Here is a 16,731-nt window from a genome sequence, read left to right on the forward strand (position 1 = left end):
AGTCTCACGAGTTATGTCATGTCTTATGTCATGTCATTACAGGAGGATGTGTTCATGAGTTCATAAAAACATTGTCTGGGGATGTTATCATTATACATCTCTCAAATACATCTCTCAAAATAAATAAAGTTTTCTTTTTCTGCCTAGGTTGTTTTTACTTACTGTAAACATTGAGACACATGAAAAATACTGTACTTGACTGCAACACACTTTTTCAGAAGCACATTTTGTCAAAAAAAGAAAACACACACATGCACACGTACACGCACACACACACACACACACACACACACACACACACACACACACACACACACACGCTGTGCATCCCAAATTTGTTTTGTGTATAAATAGTCAAACATCTGAGATGGGTATTTGGTATGTTTTCATTCTCACAGTGACGGCTGCTTGCGGCTCAGACTGAGTCTACTTTAACTTGGTTGTTATTTGTCATCAGTGGCGACGGCTTGCTCTTGATGCGCTCGGCAGCATCGTTGGAACTGTCGGGAAAGAACATCTTGGCTGTGCAAAGCGAGACAATAATCTTCTTGTACTCGCGCCTAAAGTTTTGGTTGAGCAGTCCGTAGACGATGGCGTTAAGGCAGCTGTTGAAGTAGGCCATGAAGTAGCTCGAGACGAAGAACCACTCAGGGATGTTGGGCGCCACGCGGGCCGGGTCGATGGCCACGGCCAGGCCGATGAAGTTGAGCGGTGCCCAGCAGACGGCGAACAGCACGAACACCACGAACATGGTGACGAAGTTCCTCACGTCGTGCGGCGTGAGCTTGGGCCGGAACTCGGGCTTGACCCGCCGCCGCACCTGGATGACCAGGATCCAGATGCGCAGGTAGCAGTAGCTGACAATCATGATGGGCAGGAGGAAGTGGAAGAAGACCACGGCGATGGTGTACGCCGAGCTGGCCGACTGCGCGAACGTGCACGAGTAGACGCGCGGGTCGTACTGCAGCGAGCCCACGTAGAAGTTGGGCACGATGGCCACCACCGTCAGCAGCCAGATGAGCAGCACGTAGCACACAGAGTTCTTGTCGCTGTACAGCCTGTCGTACTTGAGGCTGTGGCAGATGTAGCAGTAGCGGTTGATGGCGATGGCCGTGATGTTGAAGATGGAGCCGATCACGCTCAGGCCCATCAGGAAGCCGCCCACCTGGCAGTGGTAGAAGCCCAGGTTCCATCCGTTGTGGAAGATGGACACCAGCACCAGGGGGTAAGGGTACACAGCCACCACCAGGTCCGCTACGGCCAGGCTCACCACGAATATGTTTCCTGGAGAAACACACCAAGGTAAAGTCAGAGCGATACATTACCATTTAGCAATCATGCGTATGATACATTACCATTTAGCACTCATATGATACATTACCATTTAGCAATCATATGATACATTACCATTTAGCAATCATATGATACATTACCATTTAGCACTCATATGATACATTACCATTTAGCAATCATATGATACATTATCATTTAGCACTCATATGATACATTACCATTTAGCAATCATATGATACATTATCATTTAGCAATCATATGATCAGTTATTGTTAATATAGTGAGAGTTTTTGTTCTTGTATTGTTAGATGACATTATACATGAATAGTTTCATTATTCATGTTCTGCATTTTAAATATATCTTTGAATATGTTTTGAAATATATAAAGACGTTTAAATATGTTCAAATATGCTTTACATGTGTTTTTAAAAAGTTGCATTGCATTGAAGCCACAGCTAAATCCTCAACCTCAACTTTAGCCTGAAATGCCTGCCATAGGCATTGGCCATTAGTGTCCAGCCAATGTGTACAGCCATGTGTACAGTTCACATGGGGAGACACAAACCAAAAAGTTTACAGAGCCTCTGTTGAAGTCAATTCATCAAAGACACGCTTAGTGTTTTGCTGGATAAACATGAACACATTCAGCAATGCCCTGAATAAGCATGAATATGTTCACTGCCTCAATAAACAAACAGGGAATGGCAAAATCCAATCTGCAATCATGCATATGCACATAATCACAACCTATGGTGTTTACCGTACATGTCAGAGTGTGGGCAGACTAGGATCGTCTATTCAAGTCTCTGTTTTTATTTCTGGCACTGATCTGAACCCTCAAACTTTCCGCAGTATGGCGAGTAGGCCATCGGTTCACAACAATGGCTTATGCTTTAAGCTGACAGAAACCTTACACCTGCGCTAGGACTGAGTCAGCGCCTGAAGGAGATGCCGATGTTGTTTTCTTACAGCATGACATTTAGTGCCTCTATACGCTTCCAGAGTCTGTCATCTGCTCTTCTTATTATAAGGATTTGTGTTGCACCTGCCATTGTCATATGATGTTTACCACTCCATAGAACTTCTCTTAACTCCTCTAAATGTATGGGTTCTACTATTCATACACACACACGTATACATATATATATGAAGGGTGCCCAGTTTTTTTTTTGTTTTTTTTTTACGTGAACTTTAAGGGAGGAGCCTATCAGCCCCAAACTCTCTCAGAGAACATGAAGCATGTCGTATGACCTGAACATTGGTGACCTAGAACTTTCTCTACCCATCTGTCTTCCCTCATTACTGTTAAGCCCCGTCTGACGGTGGTCTCTCTGGCAAGAGCCCGCGGCCAGGAGGCACTCTCGTGGAACCAGTGTAGAGTGTCTGGAAATGTCATGCATGCGCTCATTATAGCTCTGTTCCCTGGTTCCGTCATGTCACATTGCGAGTGTCGAAGATGCTCCATAAGAAGCAGACTAATAAAAAAAAAACAAAGAGAGAGAGAAAGAAAAGAGAGAAAGAACACAAATAAACAAGTACACTGTAACATGCACTCTAACCTTAAAATAATTAGTGATCTTAACTGGTTTCTTTGTAATTTGTTGACTCTCTTAGCTTACACTTTGTTAATACAACTATCTAGTGAGGAAAGTAATTCAACTAAGTAACCTTTACTGAAAAGTATGAGTATGGCCCCAGCCGTGGCACGGCTGGCTGGGGCACCTGCACCGTACGCCGGCGACCCGGGTTCGATTCCCGCCCCGTGGTCCTTTTCCGGATCCCACCCCGACTCTCTCTCCCACTCGCTTCCTGTCATTCTCTACTGTCCTGTAAATTAAAGGCATAAAAGGCCAAAAAAAATATACTTAAAAAGAAAAACAAATGAGGCACCCCCCTACAGACCCCCAATAAATCTGCCATGCATGTAGAAGTCCTGTATGTGCCTGTGTGGTGATGGTAATGCTCATGTTAAGTAATGTTGCTGAGTTGCTAGGGATTATACTGTAGGTAAATGCTACTTTCATGTTTCTAATGTTTTTTTCTTCTCATTACTGTTTATTGTGGCTTCTTAAGATGTGTACTGTACATGGTAGACCAACTGATGAGCAAAAAGACTGTGTATGTGATTTTCAGAGCATTGTAAGGATTATCATTAATAAGGAGACCATTCTTGAAATATGAAGGACATTTTAGAGGATAGATATGCCTCTTTCTGGGTTCAATGCAAAGATGATTACTTTCTCATTTAGCATAAACCTTCCCACTTGGAGGTGTCACAAAGTTGGGCCCTCAATGCTTACTTGTTTTATGTGTCTGTGTACTTTCTCTTGGGATGGAGTTGAAGTAGTTTGCACAATCAATTTTACAGTGTACAGGCAACAATCACTCAGCATTTCACTCAGGTCTCCAACATGACCTGAGTGAAATTTGAATTTGAAATTTGAATTCTTGAATTTCCCCTAGGGATCAATAAAGTATCTATCTATCTATCTATCTATCTATCTATCTATCTATCTATCTATCTATCTATCTACCTATCTATCTATCTATCCAACATGTTGTTGTTGTTTGTCTGGCTTGCTAAAGTTATTGTGACCTGTTGACTTGACCCAGCTGTCCCTTTACTGCCCACTCACTGCTACCACAACAGGCCGGTCGATGCACATTCTTGAAAATCGCTAAGGTTTTCCAGTCGCTCCTCCAAATCTGACCCCCCCCCCCCCCCCCCTCCACCCGGCACGTTAACAGACTGCTCATTAGTGCTGTATTTCCCACAGCACTGACAGCAGATAGAATTAGGAGGAAAACTAATCATTTGCGCGCACATCATTCCTTGATGCCTTGCCACTGACAAACGTGCAAAGGAGGCAAAAAAACAAAAAGGAGGCAAAAAAACAAAACAAAACAAAACAAACCAAACCAAAAGAGCGGAAAGGCTAAATTTAGACCATTAGAGCCCCATGGCAACCGGAGGGACTCCGTGGTCTAGCCTCTCTGATTGTGTTCCCAGAGTTCCATTGTCTTGGTTGGAGGTGATTTGTGACTTGGGCGATAAATGAGGTCAAGTTCTCCGTCATTAAGTTGGCCTCAAATTTGCCCAAATTGGTCGACCCAACCATGAAGATGGAATTGATGGGGAATTTTTTTTATTTTTTTTTTAACTATTTAATGAAGCCTATAAATAAATGTTGAACTTGTGTTTTCACGTTTTCTAAATGTAAATTCACTTCAATAGCATGTTGACAGATCTCCCTATAGAGAACTCTCATAGCTGTCTAATGAATTATTTCAGTGCTCACGCAGATGGATAATCAGACGTCTGCTCAATGGCTTTATTAGTTTGAGGTGCATTACAGCTCCCCAGAAATATCTTTGATTTGTTTTGTTAAAAGATAGGGTTTCAACAGGATATTTAGTCCTCAGAATTCTCACTTTCACTTGTAAGATGAAGACAAGCCACATTACAGACATTATGGCCATCACGGGGGCGGGGGGGGGGGATTAAAGAGATATTCTGGTGTTAATCCTAAAAATATTGTATTCAGTGTCCCAATGTTAACAGTTGTCTACAATATTTTAGTGATGTTACTCATCAAAAGCTTACTGCAGTTTTAGAGACAGAACGCACAAATCACCTCTCTTAGACTTACATCCAAGATCATAAATTACTTTTAAAAACTTTTATATTCCTCTCAAGCAGCAAGTTTGCCAGCAGTTGCAATATTATGAATTAAGAATGAGTGTAATCTTTTGAGGACATTACTGTGCACCACTCGCTGGATATTGCACTATAGACAGAGGTGGGATGAGAATATCTATTTTAGGTTCCTATAGAAAGTCCATTACATGCCTTCATCTAAAACCAAGCACTTTTCTCTACTGCTAACATCAGAACGCATTTGAAATGACTTTGTGCTAGCTTAGACACTGTTGGTTCACAAAATGTGTAACAAGCTGTATGCAAAACATAAAAGACATAAATGCAGGACATTGAAAACATGATGTATTGTGTACACATGTTCTTCCTGTTCACAGTGCAGTGCACAGGCCAAATAGTCAGGAAGTTAGTTTAGCCTACATGGTACATCATTATTTGTGTTGGAATAATTCACACAATGTGATATATAGATCATCAAACATGTTTCCTACACATTAATCAGATTTAATGACTGGAAGATGGCCTCACACGATGAAAGAGTAGAAACTAGATGTGACGATCAACTGATCTTAAATGGCGAAGGTCAGGAAAGAAGTTATGGAAGATCACATTAATGGCTGCTCTATAAATACCACACAACTTACTCCACAAATTAACGCAGTGCACACAGGACATGGAGAAAGATTGTTTCTACGTGACACACACACGAGTCATTCAGTCCACCAGCCATGACAGGGCTGTCACTCTGAGCCTGCCGAGGCAGAGAAGAGTTGAGAGTCAAGGCAATCTGCGAGGGAGAGAAAGTACTGAGGCTGGGAAAGACAGAAAGAGATAAGAAGAGAAAGAAAGAGAGAGAACGAAAGATGCAAAGACAGAAAGAAAGAGAAAAAGAAAGAAAAAGAAGAAAGATAGAAGGAAAGAATGAAAGAAAGAGAGAGAGAGAAAGAAAGGGAAAGAAAAAGAAGAAGAAAGATGGAAAGTAAGAAAGAAAGAAAGAAAGAAAGGAAGTACGAAAGAAAGAAAAAGAAAGAAAGAAAGAGGCTGAGCCAGCCTGTCGCCTCTCCCCAGTGAGCAGGCTAATGCCACTAATAGCATATCAGCTAAGGGGCAAACCTTTGGTCGGGATTATTCTTCTCCACTTCACACACTGAAAGAGACATGCAGCTAAACTCATGGGCTCTTTAGAGAGCAGGAGCAAGTGCACACATTCAGCGCGGAGGCAAAGAGACCGACTGATGCTTTATGTGGCTTTTACACGCCCCTGAAAGGGGTGGAGAGAGGCCCCCTGGACCTCCGAGGAACACCAGGGATCCAGAGAGAACCTTAAGGGCCAAACGCTGTACATGTCTTTGCCGTACTGTCCTGAGTGTGGCCCTAAAGACCTACTGTAGAAACCTTAGCTGACACTGTTAAGAGATACTTCACGCTTTCAGAAGTGATTTGCCCTTGAAAGTCCTAAACTCTTTCGCAACTCACTGAAAGCATTATGAAAGGATGCCATGCTGAAATAAAAAGGTGATTTAAACTTCACAGCATCAAATTCACCTGGTGTATCAAGAGACAATAAGAGATGGTGTGCACTCTGAATAATGTAAACCAAGGGAGAGAATTAACAATTCAACCCAAGTGCGAACGCACAAGTTCGTCATCAGAAAATGATTTGCTTTGAGAAACAATTATGGGCAGCCCACACAAAAGCAGTGAGCATGAAGTCAATTTTGACTGTGTTTATTTGAAACCTGTGTGTGTGTGTGTGTGTTTGTGTTTGTGTGTGTATGTTGGTGGGGTGGGGTGTGTGTGTGTGAGGGGGGGGGGGTCTATTCTCTTCGCAGAGGTGGGAAGAGTGGGATCTAATTACTTTACAATTTTCCTGTTGACGAGCTCTGTTCACAATCCATGCGGTGAAGCAGGAGGAGAACACTGACTTCAGCAAATAGATGGGATTCTGGCATAATGGGATTCAAACAGCTCGGGCTCCCAACAGAGAGCCGTGTTCCGACTCAGATGTCAGAACTTGTTTATTTGGTCAGGAAGTGGAAATCGAATATGATGTTTCAATTAATCTCGAGGATGATGAATACATTCTTAAGTCGGCACTGCAGCCACTGTCATCAGTCAGGTTGAAACGAGGGGCCACCAAGGAATTCCTTGTTTTGCTGTTCCACACTAACCCAACAACAGACAAACTAATGGAGAGGGAAGGTGTTGAACACTGACCCAAGTATACTGAAGTGACAAATCAAAGTAAGAATGTGTGTATGATTGGCTCGGGCCGCAAGCTGAAACCATAGTCTGTGATGTATTAGGCTACACTATGGATGACATCTGTTAGGGTGGTAGATACATACATGCCTTTCGTCTGATCCATTAGAGGCATCACAACCAGCAGAGAAATGAAAAACAGCAGTATTTTTGATTTAGGTCAAAGGTCTGTTGGATCATTCTGTCCTTTTCTGGAGACCATTTCTTTATGACATTTACTGCTGTAGAATATATTAGTCCGGGAAATAATGCCAGCTGACTGGACTACATAAACAACCATGATTTGATTTAGGATAGCCAGTCGACTGTATTTAAATCTGTCTGGTGCTTGTGCATTTATGTTGTGTTGCGCCTTGGCCAGCGTCTTTCTTAAGGATCAAGTGTGCTCGAGAGCACTGAACATCTCATTAAAGACGAGGAAAGAGCATATTTCATGTATGACGCGTCTTGCGCAACCTGGTCTTCATTATTGCTGTTCTATATTACATTGCAATGAGCAAGCTAATATACACTGTAGTGCCGGCTAAAAAAACAATATCATAGTCAGCCACACAAATACCACCAGTGAACAGCAGCTTGTCAGCTCTTAAGCTAGAAGGTCTCTTCGGACCACCAGGCACGCTGACTGCTCCCGGCACAGAGAGCGTGGGGACCCAACAGTGTCTGTCCAATACCAAATGCACATGGTCTACGAGGACACCATACCAAATTTCTTACAATTGCAATACGCTTGAAAATGCTGAATGTGGTTGGACTCTTGAGAAAGCATGTGGTCAGTGCTGCAAGTGCAACCAGCATGCCATCTGTCCTCATTCCAAATGTTAACCCTTAAAGGTGTGGGGTTTTGAACATTCTAACATAAGATTCCGTTACACAACAATTCAAAGTTCTAAAATTCTATGTTGAATTCAATGAAACCAGATATTCTTTAGAACGTTCATTTTCCAACATTCCAGTTACCCCGGTGTGACGGCAGAGCCCTAGAGAGAGAGACCTATCTATAAAGCTCTGTGTGACGGTACACCTTTATGGGTTAAGAATGCCCAGTATGACAACCATTTAATTACGAATGTTGAGAATGCCCAGTATGACAACCATATAGCTCAGCTATCTTGAAACTCACAAATAATTGTTTTTCTTTCTTAGTCCTTTCTTTTTTGTCCTGAGGCAGATAAGGTCAATTGTCTATGGTCCAGTAATGACACAAAAGTCGCAACAGTAATATTTGTCCACCAATCAACATCAGCTTTCATAATTTGGCAATATCTCTGAGGCAAAGAATGGGACCTTTGTGGGACCTTATCAGGGAAAGAGATTTGACATTTGATATCCAGCCACCTGTTCAAGCCCACAACCACCCAAAAAATAGACTCCCGCATGCAGCGGCAGCTGCGGTTTAGCCTCTGACAGTGATTTTAGGGACGACCAAGGAGAAAGCAACGGCTCTTTTGCCAGCTCTTTTGACAGATTTGTCATCTCCTTACATCTCCTTTCCTTCGCTACACAAAATGAAACGATTTTATAAAAAAAGAATCCCCAAGGAACAGCTCAAAACACAGCATGCCCTCTGACAAAAGGCAGACGTTGCCTGTGCTAGCCTATATGTTGTTTTAAATAAAAATATGAATAACTGTGACTGACAACAGTCTTTTGAACTCTAAATTGAGGGATGAAATGAATTTGAATCATAGAGTGATGAGGTCACACAGTTTACTATGTCTACTGTTTTGTTTCTTAGTTTTTCATACTGTATGGTTTCATCCAGTCTTAACATTTCCTGGAATTTACCAGAACAATAGCTAAGGTGTACTTTTCTAAGAGATGCTTCAGTAAGTAAGTGGTCAAGACCACTTTCACCTACTGTATACCTTAACATGGTTATGCATGACAACAATCAAGGCCAGAAACATGGATGCAGCTTAGGCTGCAGATCGGGAGGTTTCTCTCAGGGGAGCTCTTAAAGAGGCTGGCTTGAGAAGTATGTGTAAGAAGTAAGTTACTTTAGTAAAATATACTTTTCAAGTCTTTGTAAAATGCTGAGAGACACAGTTTTTTGATGAAACCCACCCCTGAACTGCAGTTTCAATGATGGTCTTTTCCGATGGCAATGACAAAGCAAGAGGAGCGAATAGCCCTATCCCCATCAGGCTAATGCGCTGCTACTCTTGAATGAACAGCAAGCTATACTTAATAAGATTGCCCTAGGCTCTAGTCAGAGCAACTAGGAGAAGAAAAGCAGAGAGAAGATAGAAGAGGAGGGAGAGATAGATAGAAAGTGGACAGAGATAGAGAAAGATGGAGACAGGAAGAAAAGAGAGAGAGAGCACAGTAAGAGAGAGAGAGAAAGAGAGAGAGGAATGAGAGAGAGAGAGAGTTTACAGAGACAGAGAGAAAGAAAGAAAGAGAGAGAAGAGATAGAGAAGAGAAAGAAGAAGAGGATGCAAAAGATTAAGATGAAAGAGAAGAAGCAGAAGAAGAGGATGAGGAGGAAGAGGAAGACGAGCTAAATGGGCTCTTTATCTGTGATAGATGAGTTCTTAAAGATACACAGAGGAGGCATTCAGGCCTCCTCCACCTCACAGAGCACTATCACCACCCCATGGGCCTCCTCCACCTCACAGAGCACTATCACCACCCCATGGGCCTCCTCTGCGGCCGTCTCCATGACATCAGGCCCCAGTGATGGGCAGCATTACACTCGCGCTACGCCATCCTTGTTGAGACGGGGCTTTACCTAACAGCAGGGAGCGCCTCGGCAGCGGCGTCGGAGCGCATAGACCCTCCGCAGAAGAGTTTCTTTAATGAAAAATAAACGACTCAAACGAACCGGGGGGATTTTAAGCTAAGTCAGGGGGTGGGAATGATGGCGTGGGGTTGCCGTTGAAGAACAATGTGTTTGTACATGCATGCATAGTGAGGATAATGATGGTGAGGGGGAGGAAGAGGAGGGGGGAGTGGATGTTTGGTGTGTGTCACGTGACGACGCTAGACACATTACATATTCCGCATGGGTCACTGGAGTCCATGACAGGCCATGGGATATGGACTCTCAGGAGGCCAGGTTAATGAAAGAGCCATTGTAGGAGGCTAAATGGAATGGTTACTGGGTTAATTTGGCCCACTAATCAAAGTACATGGTGAACTTTTCTCGGGGGGCTGCTGATTTTCATTTAATTTACACATTAGCCTTCGCCACCATTGTTTGCTGCTGCGAATGGAAACCTTATGATTTTTATTTAGATAACTGTTTGGAAAGAGTGTGAAATGGGTGTGATTCAAATAGTCATTGAGTCATCGTCACACAACAGCCACATGGATGGTCAGTCCACGATAGAGTGTTGATGCCAGATTAATTTACATTCCGTTTTGAAGAGTTAATGGCGTCCTATTACTTGGGGTCCTCAACGTTTGAAGAGGACACACACTAATAAGTAAAGTTGGCAATGCTCTTGAGTGCAACTATTACATTACATTATCTCCCTCTTTTCCCCTGATGTCTGTGAAACGGCCCCATCTTAACATAGTCTTCTCATGACCAACTGGGACCGTAATTGAATGTGCCCAGTGCCACTAATCGTGTTGAGAGTCTGGTTAGCCACTTGAAGACAATATCCTTGAAATCAATGCAGACAAATGCTTGTTGTTGTTTTTTAGCTATCATGGAAAAGAGAGAGGGACGAGTACATGGACCGCCCCACTTCACAATCCATCTTCTCCAGAAAACAGAGCATATGTTATTTTTAAACACACCCACCACACCATGAATAGATAATAAGCCCTGCTGAGGAATAGTGGGGATGGGAATACAATTAGAGTCTATCTACCCAGCTTATGGTGTGTATACCTGTAAAAGCAGGGTTTACGCAGAGAAAAAAAAAAGTAGGTTAATCATTTAGTAGTTGTGTAAGCAGTGGTGTTCTACAGATTCCAGTGGAGTGGCTGAGGGTGGAATTTGACTGCTTTGTGCTTGTGGCATCCTGATCATGCTGTTGGATAAGAAGGGGAAGACAAGTGCACCGCCTTGCCCGCACAGCTCTGCCACAGAAATCAAAATAGTATTGGATTTCAGCACCAGGGACGATCTAAAGCCTACTTGCGCTCTGAGAGCAGCACTTCATCCGTTCCATTAACGGTCAAAAGCTTTTACTTTCTGGATTCTCCCATTAACACAACCATTATACCCTTAACTCATTTGTACATTTCTAAGCACTTTGCGCTTCAAATAATAATGTGGTAATAGTATAAATACCTCTGCATATAGCCAAATGAGCTGGCTTATATGTGGGCTTTTTCCAGTCATGTAAAATTCAAAAGTGTATAGGGTTTTGGGAAGACGGCAGCTGAAGTCTTCCAGCGCAGTGTGACATTGCGCTTGAGTTTGTGCGTGGTTTTGTGTGGACCCAATGAGTTGGGCTGTCGGAGGGCGCAGCCTTCACTGGCAGCCGAGAGTGGCATATGGATGGTGCCACCTGGGAAATGTGCTTCATCTACACCACACTGGAGGATTGGTTGGGGCAAGTTCTGTTTGATATGAAGCCAAATACCTGCATCGCCTTAAAACATGCCATGCAGCCTGGCTCTTTAGAGTGCAGTGCGTGGGGTCTTGTTATGTACAGCACCTACACAGGGATGTGTGCTAGACCTTCATCTAAAGAGTTTATGCAATCCAGTTGCCCAGCTGTATTTGTCCTATATGGAATCATTATTTTGCTTATGCCAAGCCTTTCTCATTTCTTGTGCACGGTGTATTAACACAATGCTTTGCTACCATAACTTATTACAACCTTATTAGAATGCCATTACCTATGGAAATAGTAGGTCTTAAAAATAGACCACTCCCCATGCATTTACTGTATATTGATTATATGTGTGATGAAAGATCTGACAGGAAATCAGCTAAGTGCAATTATTCCATCCTGCATATCAACACATGGAAAGTCATCAAGAATATTTGCTACGCTGGGAATGCTTTCCATCATCGCACCAGCAAAAGCAATATCTAGAGGATAAACGGTGAGAAAGCTATGCGAAGGGTCGACATTACTTCGAGAGACAAACATCTCTCATCATACTGAAGGCATCCGTGAAATTCAGTGCTTTCCACATTATAAACATTAAGTGATTCGCTAGTCAGAACACGCACACCAAACTCTTAGCCACCTGCGCAAACATGTGAGCCTTCACATTGACCCCATGGGTCGAGGAGTCACATCTCACTACTCTTGTTTGCGCTGAAATGTTTAAATGTTCTGGTAATGTACGCACGAGGCACGGCATCGCCATCCACTTCTAGTGTTTGTAAGGAGTAAACATACACGAGAATCTATAGTTGGCCACCTGTACTAAGACGATGTTAAAAGTCCCACCTCAATAAAGAGAAAAACGTGGCGAACAGCTTTAGATTAAATGGCTTGAAAGCTTTTCGCGATTTTCCTGATTATTCAGGGTATCATAATCCCTGCACAATCACCAAAATAACAGAAATAAACAACATGTGAAGGAATGTTCCTTCAGTGAGGTTCTCAAGACCTTGCATACGAAATCTTACTACGCATTGCTATATACCCAGGGTTACCAAGGTTAAAATATATAATACACACTTTTACACTGTCACATCTGGATTTACGCGCACCCCGACGACTTTCCGGTGTGAATAAATCCTACTCATTGGTCATTTGAAAGGCTCTCCACTTGCAATTCCCAAAATGTAATCCATGCCTTTACTATTTCCAACGTACCCGGCCTGGGTTCACAAACTTGTCACGCTGACGAAAATAATACCTACCTGCGTTCCTTAGTTTCTTGTTTCTGTACACGGAGAAAATGACCAGCAGGTTGCCCAGTATGTCAACGACGATCGTGAAAATCAAAAACCCTCCCAAAGTTGGAGGCACCCACGCAGGGCGACCCAGTGTCACTTCGTGCGGGGTCAGTGAAGAACTGTTCATCAGTCGGCTGCCATTTATTTTCATTTTATCGTATCCCTCACTTTCTCATACTGCAAAATAAATCACTGACGTGGGTTTCATTAGACTTCTGTGGTATTTCGGAGTCACCAACGCGCAAAGGTCGCAAAAATATAAGAAAAGCAACGAACTCCGAGGCTCCCATGGTGTCCTTGTATAGTGCGAATATCTGACCAGAACTTAAATACCTGTTTGCAGACACGTGTGACCACAAATGTATACCTTTGCATCTGCCATCACATTGTTGTGTGTGATCCGATCCGGCGTCAAGTTAAGTTCCACTAAAATACCACGAGCGCACATAATTGGTGACTATAGAAACGCTGCCCCACCGTGGATGAAAGTGAAAGATCGCAACTCCACTGCCAACAACTGACATGCTCATTCATAGCACTCACATGAGTAGTCGGTCGTTTATGCATGTATCCATTCATTATTTTAGCCATTTGCGCAGCACCTTATTTTCCCCATGTTTGTTTAATTCACAAATTTGCGCGATAAGATGCTTGATGGGGACGATAAGACTGACGACTAGCAACAACTGTGACTTGCTGATGGAAAAAAATGTTCAGGCTACTATATTTTAAAAATGATCGATAGATCATAAAATGTATTTTCTAGTGAGATTGATTCATTTGAATTCTCCTCACGTGTTCAGGTATAGGCCTATGACATGAAAGGGGTACCGATCTGTTAGAGAGAAAAAAAAATCTAAGTGAGAATTCTGCATTAACTGTAAACACGTGGCATTATGTGGCACGCGGCTCAAGGAAATACATCCTTTGGTTTATTATTTCAACCATGAACATCGCCCTGTCTTGATTACTGTAAGTAGCCTACATGTTTCTTAATGCTGGCTCACTGAGTGGCCCTCTGGATCATTTAGGTATTAAGACTTCCCAAAGACCCAAACCTCTGACACTAAATCATTAAATAGCGTTACCATGTAGATTACCACTTCAGTGTAATGAATGCACTGCAAGTAGACAGTTAGTCAAGGTGTTGCAGAAGTGAGGATATACAGATTATTGGAGATGGTAACACAGGCTGCAGCACCTTCATGGCAAAACAGTCAGTGCTGCCTGGTCATTTGTATGCAAATATGGATGAGAGCCTTATGGACTCATGGGCTGTATTATGCATGGTATTTTTGAGAAGATCAAGTCATAGACTTTTACAATAAATGAAGGACTTAAAAGGTGACAGCAGTGACTTTATTCTCTTTCCCCATAAATGTCAAAGCACAGAGGATGAGGTTGATTTCTGAATTTGTTATGATATACCTATATACCCGAGATCCTCATCTTTTGGAGCTGACAGGTGTTCATAGAAATCTCATTATATTTCCGCTCAGGATAAAAATGATATCTCAGCAGAAAGTGATCACACAGCAAAATAATCTTACAAGTAATGTCTAATTACCGCAATTACTGTACTTAATTTTTTTTAATCATTTTCATTTAATACACAGATTGTTTTCCTTTACAGGGCACTTTTTACATCGACATTTTGCAACGCTTCCTGACCTGGTGCCAACTGGAATGAGGCTCCCATACATTTGTTTGGTGTGTTTGTGTGTCTGTGTGTGTGTGTGTGGTGGGTGACCTCTAAAGGTAAGGACATGGATAGTTGTGTGGGGACACCTGGATGTGCAGTGAAATGATTTCCTTATCAGAGGATCGGAAGAGATTAATGAGCTGCTGGGAGAGGAGACAATTTAATGAGGAAGCATTCGATAGCATTTAGCATTTGCTAATTCATCAAGATAGCAGAGCCCTTCACGTATATTGATGCTCCGCTACCCACACACACCATCAGCACACATTAGGAATAGTCCTCCTCCAGTCCCCCAACACTGTACAGAGAGGGGGAAAGGACAGCTTACATACAAATGATGCCTGCTAGCAGCACATTTGTTCATGGGGGGGAAAATGAAAGGGGGGTGGAGGGAGGGGAGAACTGAATGGATATGATCATTAACAGCCCATCGCCATGTCCTTCTCCACCCAATCAATCAGTATGGAGACCCCATCCGATGTGGGGGGAGAGAGCGTCTCCTAAGCACCTTGAAACCAAAACCTTTGATCAATCATGCACGCCTGCAGAGCACAAGCCACCGTTTCCCCTACAGCCAGAGGTTTTTTTTCTGGAGAGGACTGTCAAATCTCTCTCTCTCTCTCTCTCTCTCCTTCTCAAAGTATGTTATCACCTGCCACAGAGCTGCATCTGTAGGAGATGTTGCTGGTCCTGGTGTGCTGTGGAGAAACTGACGAGACCAGTCTGTACTTTTGCAGGTGGCTTAATGAGCCATAGTGTTGTGGTATGTGTGTGTGTGTGTGTGTGTGTGTGTGTGTGTGTGTGTGTGTGTGTTTGTGTGTGTGTGTACTGTATGCATGCTTTTGTTTTTCCCATGGCTCCGTTATGTAAGCATTAAAGCAGGACGTGTCTTTCTCCAGCTCGACAATGTGAGTGTGTGAGACACAGGTGAGCACACGTAGCAAGCAGCCTCCGTGTGTTAATCAAGACATGATCAAGAAATGACACCGATACACATGTTCTCACACACTGAGACACACACTGCAGACTGGTATATAGCCAAAATAACATTTGCTCACTACATGCAGGTCGGGGGGGGGGGGGGGGGGTCATCTTCACATTTCTGTAAATGCTTTCCAATGCCAGTTGCGTAACCGATGCTTTGATTAAGATGTTGTTAGAGAAAGAAGGATGTTCAGGCGCAAGCATCCAAAAACACCCACCGTAAGGCTCAGGAGCTTGACAGAATAATGGCATGTTCCTACTGTACTTCACTAAGTAATTAAAACCAGTCATCAGTGATAATATCAGTGTGTAGACATGTCTTCTCTTAAAGTTTGACTGCTCCTCTCAGTAATAAGGTCCCCCTCCCCAGATGAGAAATCCCAACGCCTGGGATCTTCTGTATTCCATCTTCTGTATTCCATCTTCTGTATTCCATCTTCTGTATTCCATCTTCTGTATTCCATCTTCTGTATTCCATCTTCTGTATTCCATCTTCTGTATTCCATCTTCTTTATTCTCTCCACTGCTATGTCTCCATTGGTTCTCAGTGCAGGTACAATGTGGCATTACAAATGTACGCTTGAGAGGTATATAACCTGTCTGTCATGCTTCACACCAGCCCAACAACAAGATAAAGTCATCTGAACCTCAGTCAGAAACAGAAAGGGGGGGGGGAAAGAATCAAATCAGCACGTAGTAAATAAACCGTGGCGTTTGGAGGACAAGAGGGTTGACAGGCCACAGGGGTTTTCACGCTGCGTCTCGGTCTCTCCTCCCGGTCACACTCAAAGGAATCGGAGACGGCGCAGATCCCTCTGTGCTTGATCGCATGGATGTCAGATATGTACTGTAATTGAAAGGCATGTAACCCTTAGCTAACCTACAGTCGAGGGAAAAAACCTTGGGCCCTTGTATATTTATTTGCACGTTTCTTTCTTTCTGTTTTTATAGCGGGATGGTGTGAGAAAGTGGATACAGGACGGAGGCCATCAATAAATCATTAGAGCGCT

At 43.0% G+C, this 16,731-nt stretch overlaps 1 protein-coding gene across 1 annotated transcript; it reads right to left on the reverse strand.

Annotated features, from left to right (window-relative positions):
• Positions 1-415: 415 nt before the first annotated feature.
• Positions 416-13,186, reverse strand: mtnr1ab (melatonin receptor 1A b). Its single transcript, XM_076292880.1, has 2 exons — positions 13,000-13,186; positions 416-1,284 (listed from the first exon to the last, which is right to left on the reverse strand). Exons 1-2 carry the CDS (start codon positions 13,184-13,186, stop codon positions 416-418), a joined length of 1,056 nt encoding a protein of 351 aa, XP_076148995.1.
• Positions 13,187-16,731: the final 3,545 nt, after the last annotated feature.

The sequence above is a fragment of the Alosa pseudoharengus genome, unplaced genomic scaffold (assembly GCF_046254945.1).
Source record: "Alosa pseudoharengus isolate Yale_2024_CS ecotype anadromous, Long Island Sound unplaced genomic scaffold, YU_APseudo_1.1 YU_APseudo_1.1_scf_19, whole genome shotgun sequence".
Taxonomy (NCBI): domain Eukaryota; kingdom Metazoa; phylum Chordata; class Actinopteri; order Clupeiformes; family Clupeidae; genus Alosa; species Alosa pseudoharengus.